This window comes from Danaus plexippus, chromosome 11 (assembly GCF_018135715.1).
Source record: "Danaus plexippus chromosome 11, MEX_DaPlex, whole genome shotgun sequence".
In the NCBI taxonomy this organism is placed as follows: Eukaryota; Metazoa; Arthropoda; class Insecta; order Lepidoptera; family Nymphalidae; genus Danaus; species Danaus plexippus.
This window is the reverse complement of record NC_083544.1, coordinates 3,465,583-3,478,195: the sequence shown is the minus strand read 5'-3', so window position 1 is coordinate 3,478,195 and position 12,613 is coordinate 3,465,583. Positions and strand designations below refer to the sequence as shown.

Sequence of the window (12,613 nt, the reverse complement as noted above, 5' to 3'; positions counted from 1 at the left end):
TTCGCAAAAACAGACGTTTGCCGGCGGTAGGCATCAATTTACTTGGTGTATTGACTGTAATTTATATTCTTTGACTCTGTTTTATAACACTTAAATTAAAACAAATTACAGTGTGCAGTGTATTTTACTATGAGTAACAGAAAAGAAAGCATTAAAAAATCACTAGGACTTACTGAATATCCCTGGAGTTCTGGTAGGATTCTTTGTTTTAAATCGATTTTAATATGCCTGGAGATGGCGAAATTTTAGATCTATGCGTAAATGTTACATCTTTTGATATTTTTTAATTAGTTCGATGTTCTCTTCTTAAGATTTAATTACAACGAACTTTAAATATAAGTACCCTCAATATATGATATATTGAGCGAGGAATAGCACAATAAGCACCTTAATATTGTTTTGTTAAATAAACTATATAAAATCATTTATACATTTTTGTTGTATATTTCTATATCACAGAAATCTTCTTGTCTATCTCTTGTGCAGTCAAATAAAAAAAAATATTTGGAGAACTAGATGATTAGCATTTTCTTTGTAAATATTTTATTATTTACTAATGCTATCATACCATAAATAAAATCATTAGACAAGTTTTAATACTTTTAAGTAATCTCAATAGTTACAATAACAAACAAATTATTTCTGCAAACTGTCCAAAATAGGCACTATGGAGATAGATAACCCTACTAAAAATAAGCTATATTTGGAGTTCTTTTATAATTATTATTATTTTGGTTACAGATGATGAAGAGACTCTACCTCCTTGTCAGATTGCAACAATTAGACCACCTGAAGTTATTGAGCCTAGAAGTACAACAACACTTGGGACCAGTGGGGCTGGTTAGTGTTACATGATTTGATTATACACTTTCTATGTTATTATATGATAGTAGAAAATATAATGTATCCTGTGTTTTAGGTGTAATCCCTTCTTTTATCCCTGTAAGAAGAAACCAGGCAAGGTTGGAGCGGGAAGTCTTTTGGTCTTTGCTAAACAATCGTAGGACTATGATACCAACAGAATCCTCAAGGTATATAAATCAAAATTGTGCATGACAGCCAGATTAAGTAAATATTACAAATACACATATATATATTCTATTTTGTTGGATAGACTTAGAGAATCTGTTGGGTCGATACAACATGAATTAATGCTATTTGTCTTAAAATGGTATAACTAAGGATGCCTTTCAAAAACTGAGTGACAATGTAGGACTATTTCAAGGCTGTTGTTTATCTCCAATAATATTCAATTAAAGTTTAATAATAAATACACAGAATCCATCTTAGCCTCAGCTGATGATGTCGCAATACTGATATGTAGCCCCAAACAATGTCAAGTCACGGAAAATGCTCCTTTTAAATTTCTCGGTCGTAAGATAGATAATATAGGTCGCACTCCATCCTCAAAGACTATGCCATCAAGCTCAACAAGTATTACAGGCACACTAAGAATAGGTTTGTGGTGAATTATTTAAGTAAGTTATACGCGGTAGAGAGTGAGAGCTATAACACCCAAATCTCTCTACAACCTACTAAAAGACGTGGTCCCGTTCAGAACACACATCAGTTCATTCTTGGAACGTTCGTCGAAGGTAGCAATAGTAGGTTGGTTTTAAATTTAGTTTGGTAGGGAGAGAAGCTTGGATGGAGGAGATGAGCGTTTAACGTGCGTTAGAGAGACGCTCCTTAAACCTATACTTGGGTTGCAAGTCCCAGGCACTGTTGAACCTGTAATTAAAATAACGATTGACGTGACAAGACAATTTATTAATTTTCTCTTCCTATAAGATAATTGTTGCCAGCAGGTGGCGCTATAAACTAATGATTTTGTTGCCATTATAAAATAATAACACCTCCGCTCAACAAAATCAAAAAAAACTTACATTTATACAACAGGCAAAATACCTAACTTTTTCATGAAATAAAAATGTTTCACAGAACCCAAACTTTTAGTTAGAATATCAGCTGGCATTTCAGCAGTTTGTAAATAAGAAATCTTTACATAATTATTACTTGCAGCTTCTCTAACGAAGTGATATCTTATATCTATGTGCTTGGATCTTCTATGATACATAGGATTCAAAACCAATTTTTGGGCACTTTGACAATCATTGTACAAAACAATAGGATCAGACTTTCCAACAATTTCACCCAACAAGTTCTTTAAATAGATCGCTTCTTTACTAGCCTCAGACATAGATATATATTCCGCTTCTGTACTGGACAAAGCTACATTTCTTTGTTTTCTACATTCAAAAGATATTACAGTATTTGATAATTTAAAACAATAGCCGGAATAAGACTTTCTATCTACTGAGTCTGAACCCCAATCTGCATCTACAAAGCCTTCAATATAAAAATTATCTTTTCTAAAAACAAGACCATAGTTTTTTGTATTTTTTAAATACCTCAATACTCTTTTGGCATGTTTCCAGTGAGTCTCGTTGTATGAATTGTTAAATTGACTAAGATAACTTACACTATATGCTATATCCGGTCTAGTTAAAACCGCTAGATACATTAGTCCTCCAATAAGTTGCTGATAAGGATACATATTACAAACATTTTCTGATTTCTCTAATCTTAAGTTTATCTCCATTGGAGTTTCTGCAGTCTTACAGTGTGACATATTGAATCTTTTTAACAAATTCTCTACATACTGTTCCTGATCAAGAGTTATTTCATTTTCAGTTACTCTAACCCTTACACCTAAACACTGTTTTACCTGACCTAGGTTTTTAATTTTAAATTTATTACTCAATTCCTGAACTAACTGTTCTGTAGCCTTGGTACAATTTGAGAATACAAAAAAATCGTCTACAAACAATGCTATTATTATTTTAACATTCTCTTTAAATTTTGTAAATAAACAGGGCTCATAATCTGACTTTTTATAGCCTAAATGAATTAAATAATCATTGACTCTTTGATACCAGGCTCTGGAAGACTGCTTGAGACCATATATGGCTCTCTTAAGTTTTAACACTTTTTTATCATTACTATTATTATTATTACACTCAAACATAATAGGTTTTTTCATGTACACAGTTTCAGTTAAAAAACCATTCAGAAAAGCAGTGGTTACATCTAAATGACTTATATCTAAGTTTAACTTAGCTGCCAAAGCAAATAACAGTCTTAATGTTGAATACCGAAGCACAGGGGAGAATGTCTCATGAAAGTCAACACTCGGTGTCTGGGAGAAACCTTTCGCCACTAATCTTGCTCGATAACGAACATTATTTACGCTGTCATATTTCTTTTTAAATACCCACTTGCACTGAATCACTGAACTGTCCTTAGGATGATCTACAAGCTCCCAAGCCTCATTTTCTTCAAAAGAGTCCAATTCCTCCTTCATCGCTGCCCTCCAGAATTCATTTTCTGGTCCATTGAGAGCTTCTGCGAGTGTTATTTCTTTGTCATTGCAGTCTTCACATTCGACAATACACAAATTATTAAATCCATAACGGTCTGGTGGACGTATTACTCTCTTTGGCTTGGATTGTTGTTGATTTAAGTCTACAATTGTAATCTCTGAATCTGGAGTTGTATCGAAGAAACTTTCACTAGAATCACTTACCGAAGAAGCTTCTATATCTGGCACATAAGTCTCATCTTTTCTATCTTCTTCTCCATCTTCCTCTGAGATGTAACTTTCTTCCCCATACTCATTTTCCTCCGCTGTAGCCTTGCATTCTATAGGTATTTGAATCATTTTTGGATCATTGGTAGCCTCCATGATGATAATGTCTCTGCTAGTTGTTATAGAATTAGTACTAGGATCGTACACCCTGTATCCCTTCACATTTTCTGCATATCCCACTAGAATCAGCTGTTTAGACTTTCTGTCCCATTTTAAACGTCTCTGTTTCGGGATGTGCACCATTACTTTGCTACCAAATATACGTAGATGGCTAATATCGGGTTTCTGGCCTGTCCATACTTGATATGGAGTTTCGTAATTTAGTCCCTTGACAACAGATCGATTCCTTATATAAACTGAAGTATTAACAGCTTCTGCCCAAAACTTTTTATCTAAATTGGCATCAAAGATTAAACACCTGGCCTTTTCTACTACTGACCTATTCAATCTTTCACACATGCCATTCTGTTCGGGCGTGTACGGATTTGTTTTCTGATGAACAATTCCTCTCTCCTTCAAATACTTCTCAAATTCTAGACTACAGAATTCTCCTCCGTTATCTGTCCTTAGAGTTTTGATCTTTTTACCTTTCTGTTTTTCTGTCATAGTCTGGAACTCCTTAAAATATTTGAGTACTTCACTTTTCTCTTTCATAAAATACACAAATGACATTTTGCTGTAATCATCCACAAACAAAACATAATATCTGGATTGTCCGATGGATGGCTTCTCCATAGGACCTCCAACATCTGCGTGAATTACCTCTAGTACATCCTCAGTCTTTGACGTACTATGCTGAAACGGTAGTCTGGCTTGCTTGCCTTCACAACAAATAATACATGAAGATTTACTTATGTTTGCTTTTTCTGGGAATGATATACCTTCTACAGCCCCATTTTTCATTTTGTTTAGACTGTCACTATTTATATGTCCTAAGCGTCGATGCCATATATCGCTTGATGCTACTGCTGTGGCTGCCAATGTTTGTTCTGTCTGTGACTGTGATGTTATTAACTTATACACCCCATCAACTAATTCTGCTTGGCCAACGAGTTCCTTCTGTTGATTGTATATGTAGCAAACATTTTCCTTGAAAATTACACTGTTGCCATGTTCAATCAACTGACTCACAGATAGCAAGTTGGTGGTCAACTCTGGTATATACAAAATATCTCTCACGACGACGTCATATTCCACTTCGTTCACAACTGTAACGATGTTTACGTCGCCAGAACACTGCACGGGAACTTTCGTCTGGTTTGCGATAATAATTTCTTTGGTTTTGGGTAATTCCGACACATTTACGAGGTTATGTTTACATGCTGTCATGTGTTTACTTGCTCCGCTATCAATGTACCAGCTATCTCTATTGAATTTTCCGGTAAGAAAAATTGCATTAAAGGCATTTGTCTGTTTTCTTTTTACTGTTTCGGCCTGCGGGCACTGATTTTTATAATGTCCGCTTTGTTTACACCGAAAACATTTTATCACCTTCTTTGACACTGATGACATCTCTGAGCAAGTTTGTGAATGGTTTTGACTATGGCCGCTTCTAGGGTTGCCATTTCTCACTCGATGCCTTCCTTTCGCAATAAATGCACTCTCGGAGCCGGAAGTAGTTCCAACCTCCAAACACATGTCCATCAATTTCGTTTTTATGACGTCTGCACTAACCTCAATACCGGAATGTTCTATGGCCATGATCATCGGCGCATATTTCTCGGGTAATCCTGCTAACATCAGAGCACCAATCCACTCATCGGTTATTTTGAAACCTGTGCCTTGAAGCCGCTGACCCGTTTCGACGATCTGAGTTACATACTGTGTCATTGTCTCGCAGTTTTCCAGCCTTATATTAATGAGATTTCGTAGTAAACTTATCTTCCTTGTGTAGCCGGAATCATCAAACATTGTTCTCAAAGTATTCCATAATTCGTACGCTGATACTGCCTGCTTGATGTGCACGTAAAGTGATGGATCAATGGTCAATACAAGCTTAGCTTTAGCCTTCGCATCGTTAGCTAAATCTGCTGCTGAAGCCTCTGCCGATAGCTTTTGTTGTATGCACGCTGCCATGCCTTCTAATACCAACACATTTTGCGCCGCAAAACACCAATCGTCATAGTTCTCGCGTCCTTTTAACTTTGGCACGTTAGCTAAATAGTTCGACGACATTATTACCACAAAAAACGATAGTGAAACTGTACTTTTTACTAAACAAAACTTAATTGGTTTGGACTGGGCCCATAACCTGTAATTAAAATAATGATTGACGTGACAAGACAATTTATTAATTTTCTCTTCCTATAAGATAATTGTTGCCAGCAGGTGGCGCTATAAACTAATGATTTTGTTGCCATTATAAAATAATAACAGAACCTCCTCTCCCTGCAAGGTGTTGGACCCGGCACCCGCACTGCGAATCCATGGAATGCTGAGAGGTTTCGTTTCTTAAAAAAGTCCTTTATCTACTAAAAATAATTTGTGGATAAAGCGACATTAGGTAAAATGTAAAATAAAATGTGCTAAGTGAATTTGGGGAGCGTAATATTTTCATATTGTTTCAGACCCAGCACAAGCAGCACAAGTACTTGTGAGAATCCACGACCGACTGAGTCCATTGACCTCAATAGTCCAGTTTCCAACTTGCAACGAATCTTTGCCATCAAAAGACTAACGCGTACTCTTAATCCAAATCGTTGCCCCAGAGGCAACTACCTGAACGCATCCACGATATCTCGTAAGTATTCACTTGAGTTTCTCTAATCATAACCTAACTTACAATAAGCGTAATTTTTTTAATATCATCTACTAATTAGTTAAATATTAAAACACAAAAATTAGTATGTGGATTCCCTCAGCGCGGAAGAAGTGAAGCTTCGTAATGTAGAAATGAAAATAAGAAGGTGTAGAAATAGATTTCTGGCGAACTCATATTGTTGTAATTCACTGGTTGCTTAATACACAATTGACCCCCCATTTACTCTCGTTTCGTCTCTGTCTCTTCCCCCTCCCCAGGAGCGCTGAAGGTTTAACGCGACCTCGTTGGAAGTCTCATTAGAAATTTCACTTCAATAATAATTTTGATATATTTATGTCAGGTTTACTTAATGATAATTCTAAAACATATTTTCAGCTTTTTCACCAGGTGTATTGTCTCCGAGGGTGACAGGTCGCTTGAGAAGGAGGATCCGACCGCCCGCAGACAGGAACAGTGGTATGTACATCTCGGGTATATATTAATCGAGACAATTTTATACATACGAAAAATAAAATGATTTACAATACCATTTAAGGAATTAATAAAATCAGTGTCTCTGTTTGTAATATTAATATCAATGATTTTAATATTTAGCTAGCCGATGTTACTAATGAACTAAGGCTATTTGTACACCAGAATTTTATTTAGTAATAATTGAAATGAAATAAAATTTTTATTACACGGACAAAGTCGGGGCTACAGCTGATGTACAATATGACTGTAGATGGACGCTTGTTATAGTGCATAGTGCACATTAAAGTTACAAATGAAATTTTTAAATGAATAAGATTTTTAAGTATTTCTGCTGTGTTTATAATAAAACCTTATGTTAATGAAAATTAAATTTGACATAGTATCTCTTGTGTGTTTGAATTGTATCAGACAAAAATGTTTGGTTTGTTTTCTGAACAGTACCAGCCGTTATGGATGAAGAAAATCCTCCAATACAGGACGAGGGTAACACGACTTTTATTATTTCATTAATTTGATAGGAAATATATATGAAATAAATAATTTAAAAATAATATAAAATAGATGTCTTGTAACATTAACCCTGTAACTATAGTATGGTTTACTCACACTGTGTTCAAATATTTTTAATGTATTGTAATTTCAGGAGACGAGTCACCTGAGATTCCTTTGATGCAAACCATTCAAGATAACAATGACAATTCGGGTGAACAAGAAAATAGTCCTTGTAAGTTATTCAATGCAATATTGTAATGACTGTTTACGAAGCTCCTGCTCATCGTCAGTTAATCATCAAATCATCGTCATTTCATCGTCTGAAATTCATAATTCTTAATATTGTTTTTCTCAGCGAACACAACAGCTGTTGGTATTCCTGAGGTCGAGGAGATAGTGGATATAGACGCGGAGGCAGAAGCTAACTCGCAGGAGGGGACTGGTGATGACAACCAAGAACAGGCCAGTGATGACGAAGAACAAAATGATGCGATAGTAATATATATTTTTTATATGTTATTTAGTGTAGAGACCAAGTATACTTCGTGTTAGTTAGCGTCGTCACGTACATACAGATCGTTTACAGTTTTCCATATATAAGCATTAGATGTGCTAATAGTATTAACGTAGAATGGACATGAGAGCGGACAAAAATGAGTATTGAATGTGACGAAGTACGCATCCTTTACTTTTACTATACAAGTTTGCATCGTAAGAGTTGACAATAGAAGCCAGCTGTTGCTAACAGTGGCCAGTGTTTTCGTTCAAAATTATGTGGTGAAGGTAATATTATATTCGAAAAGTATACAAATAATAAAATTCTTAACATAATGTGCCGTTATAGCTAATCCTACATATTTGGGGTTTCATCAAAAATGCCTAATTTTCTTAATTAAGACTGTATATAATATCTTATCCTAATATTATTTTTTAGGATTCGCCTCCTATCGCCGTGCCGGACGAACAACAAGCGTCAAGAGTTGTAAAGAGGAAGAGAGACAGTGAGTTACATTGTAATATTTAAATAATATACTTGTATGATATAAAATATTTTTCGTTTTTTAGATGACGAAATAGAGCCGACTACTGTCAAGGAATTTAACCAGGTAAGATTTTTTTAACTCCACGTTAACGACTTGGAGGTTCATGTTTAAAATGACGGCATAGCTGCTGTCACTGTGCAATAAGAAGTTAATATATTTACTTCAACGTCTGAATGAGTTTCATTGCTCACCTATAATAGATACAAGAGATCAAAAGGGAAATTTCTTTGAACCTATTATATTTAAGTCATCTACCTCGCCGTGTGATGTGTATATCTAGTTGTATTTAAATATCCTACATAGGATATTGATATATATAGGATCTAGGATATAATTAAATATCCTGCATACATATGCAGTCCATTATCATATATATAGAGAGAGAGAGAGAGAGAGATCGCGTCCATCCATCCATCCATCGTGTTGCAGGGAGAGGCGCTTTAGCAGTGCCTGGGACTAGACTGTAGATTTAAGGGGCCCCTATCTAACCCTTCCTAATATATATATACATGTTAATGTGTAATGTGTCCCAGAACCTCCTCCGCCTGCTGGAGTGTCCAGTGTGCCTGGAGTGGATGGAGCCGCCCATGTGTCAATGCCGGCGCGGGCACCTGGTGTGCGGGCGGTGCCGGGCACGTCTCGCCGCCTGCCCCGTCTGCAGGACCACCTTCTCATCAGTCCGCAACCGGGCCATGGAAGCTGTCAGTATATAACACGATATAGTAATTTATTTAAGAATCATTTTAAATTATTGCAGTTGTTAATATTTTTTTTTGGTTTATTCTGAATGTATAATGAGAATAATAATGTAAATGAGAAGATTATGAGGTATATGCATATATGGATATTTTTGGCTTTCAAACAAAAACTATTTAGCGTGTTTGAATATACTATACCTTACTATTGCGCCCATACGAGAATTCATTGGCAAAAATTTATGTAAAATATTGACAACTACATGTGCAAACACCGTCTGTAGGTGACGGAACTGCTCCGCTACCCGTGTCGCTACGGCTGCGGTCGTGAGACTCGCCTCCGTCGCCGCGGGGTGCACGAGGCGAGCTGTGCCGCGCGCCGCTACCGCTGCCCCGCGCCGCCCTGCGCCGACCGCCCGCCGCTGGCGCTCACTGACCTACCGCAACACTTCCAAGTAATCACAGTATTAGAGAGACTTGGTGGGACTGAACATTTAATATTCTTTGACATTCACAATATATGAATTTCAAAAAAAGTAAAAGAAATTTTTCGATTTTGTTATAAATTTGTATAATTATTTTTTTTAAAGTTGACGTAAAATTTTCACTCATATTCCTCCCGACTTTAATTATTGTTTGTCCCATCTTGAGAGCGTACTCACAGCGCTAACTACGTGTCATATAACAAGTTCTGTTCTCCAGACCAAACACCTGTCGATGCTGAAGGTGGGTCGCAAGCACAAGTTCTCTATGAAGGTGAACACGGAACAGCATGACCACTGGCTGGTGATGGCGGTGAGGGAACTGTTCCACCTGAGGGTTGACGTGGACATACGCACCTGGGGAGTGGACGTTTATGTTGCCTATATTGGGCCCAAGTGCAATGCTGCCAAATATACGTATGAGGTAAGATAAGTACAGTGATTTTTTTTTAATTTTTATCATACAAAGTTATTTGAAACCCCTTTTCATTACCAGGTTACCGTGCTAGGTCAACACAACGATAGAAAGTTAGTGTACACACGGGCGACTCACAGCGACCTGGAGAGCTCGTCGCTGAACGTGAGTCGTCAGGACTGCTTCCATTTGACTCTGGATCAGGCTTTGAACTTCCTCCGTTTCAAGAACCGTCACTGCGAACCGGACAAGTTCTTAGACTTCGTGGTCGAAATCAACAAAAGCGAGGCCGCCGTGGAAAATGTTCGGGTGGAATCGGATTCCTGATCGGAGTGTATCGTGTACGTGAGCGAAGGCCGCGTCGTACGCTACGAGACCTATGGCATACCCTCAGGACCCACTGGGCAGTGAGGAGTCGGTCGTGCTGCTGAGGAACGGTGGAGATATTGACTTTGATGGACAACTGTAGTGATTATTGTTAAGTGCTTGTAGCCGTGAAGTATCCTGAAGTGAAAAGAATTGAGAGAGAAATATGTACGTATGAGAAAGCGCGTAGTGTGTTACCAGAGATTAATCTGGGTTGAATTTAAATCTCGTAAAAGAGCTACGTTCATTTCTACGTTCGTTACTAGCTACGTTCAACGTTCATATATTAATTCAAATTATTTGTCAGTATGGTCGCGAGCTTAGTGTTCCAATAAAATATTCGCCGTAGTATAATTTGTTTGCGTATTCATCGTATGTAGGAACTGGGAACGTCACGATCATGTTATTTTAAAGGTTGTGTCTAGGAATTCATATAAGAGTCTGAAAATGATGGAAAAACATAAGTCTAGGAACTTAATGGAACTTAGTATCGTAAGTGAGAACCACTGATATAATAGTTATTATCTTTATATCACCCAAAGAAGAAATACAATAAGGAAATAGATATAAGGTGTATACTTTTCTGGTATTTAAGTGCATAGTCTTTATTTATATTAATTCATAACCTCAATATTTTTGTTCCAAATATTAATTATGTACATATTAAAAAATTGTATGTTTATTTAAATTATCTTTTACCTTATGTTTTCAGTTTTCAAATATTTTTACCAACGGATTCAGTTTATATTAAATACTTACTTCGTTATAGTTTTACGTCATCTAAAATTGTGAGAAAATTTATTATACCCGTAGTTATATTGAAATACATTAATAAAATATAACATTTTAGCTTTTAATGATTCTATATAATAAATCACAAATCACATGTTGTATTAAAAACATGTGATCACAATGATAAACACTAAAATTAACAAACTTAACTACTTTATAATATATAAGTAATTTAGTTTGATGTTAATTCCAGTGTAGAGAATTTGAGTCCTGTCTGATATGAATGTTATAGTGACAGAACCTTCACTCATATAAGTGTGCCGCAACTCTACCTTGTAATTATGCTTAACTCGTTTAATATTATAAGCAAAATCAAATGTGCTCTTCAACTCTCAAAGAGATACATTAGCTGTCTACAATGTGGTTTACAGTGAAACATACAAAATACATATACTCACAGAATAATTTTATTTATAATGGTAGATTTAAGTGCATTTTTCTCATATATAATGTCATATAAACATTCATGCATCTTATATATCTACATCATATATCCCATACACGTAGCGAGTTGTGTGTAGTTATATATAGGTACCGTATAATTATGAATTGTTATTGTCTAATGTGGCTATATTTTTGGCATTATAAGACTGATGGCACACAATTTTTTAAAATACATATTTTATATATATCTTTGTATGGTCTTATAAATATTGGTATGTGAAATGCTATATTATACTGATATTTAGGGAGTTTCTTATATGAAACATGATGAGTGATTAGATGGGCTCATCAGGTTTATTGACAAATCAGATTTGGTTGAAGTTGAGAATCAAAAAAAGCATGGTGAATTGGAGAACGTAATTAGTGTTGTAATCAATAGTTTAACGCATTAGATGGACTTGTATCTCATATTAATGTTTGGTATCGATTCATTTATAGACATTGTAGTCATATATGTACGTGTAGTGTTTGTAATCCTTTTATATGTCATATGTAACCTATAATGTAGTGGACTTAGATTTAATATTCAAAATTTTCTGTCCAACTGTTTTATATGTTGCTTAAAATATTTTGATGTCTGTGATGTTTTGTTTAGCTATATATGCACTTGCGACTTTTACCGGCCGTTATATTTGTTTTTGTTTAAGTTTTCTGTTAGTCTAAGCTTTCAATTTTGTATCAATTAAAGAGGTATTAATTTAAAATGTTTTATTTCGATTCTTTACAACATCCATTAATACTAGCATCTACAACACAAGTTAAAACACTGAGAGAACTTGATCTTACAATGATAAGAAATGACTTCATTTCTATATCTACACAGAAGATATAAATATTGTAAGGTAAAACAATATAATTTACATAATAGCTTGTCATAATAAAAAAAAATTCATTCCTATACTTTGAAACAAACATTACCATGCTCAGATGTTACTGGAAACATGTATAAAAATATTTACAAGTAGATAGCTATTAATTTTTAAATTGGGAGCTACACAAA

At 35.5% G+C, this 12,613-nt stretch overlaps 1 protein-coding gene across 1 annotated transcript; it reads left to right on the top strand.

The window, feature by feature from the left end:
* The first annotated feature begins 2 nt into the window (after positions 1–2).
* LOC116765523 (E3 ubiquitin-protein ligase siah-1-like) lies at positions 3–12,317 on the top strand. The gene is made up of 14 exons (XM_061521873.1): positions 3–193; positions 742–840; positions 920–1,031; positions 6,217–6,389; positions 6,786–6,866; positions 7,323–7,367; positions 7,528–7,608; positions 7,732–7,871; positions 8,311–8,377; positions 8,442–8,482; positions 8,953–9,120; positions 9,399–9,569; positions 9,817–10,020; positions 10,093–12,317. Exons 1-14 carry the CDS (start codon positions 130–132, stop codon positions 10,336–10,338), a joined length of 1,692 nt encoding a protein of 563 aa, XP_061377857.1. The 5' UTR covers positions 3–129; the 3' UTR covers positions 10,339–12,317.
* Positions 12,318–12,613: the final 296 nt, after the last annotated feature.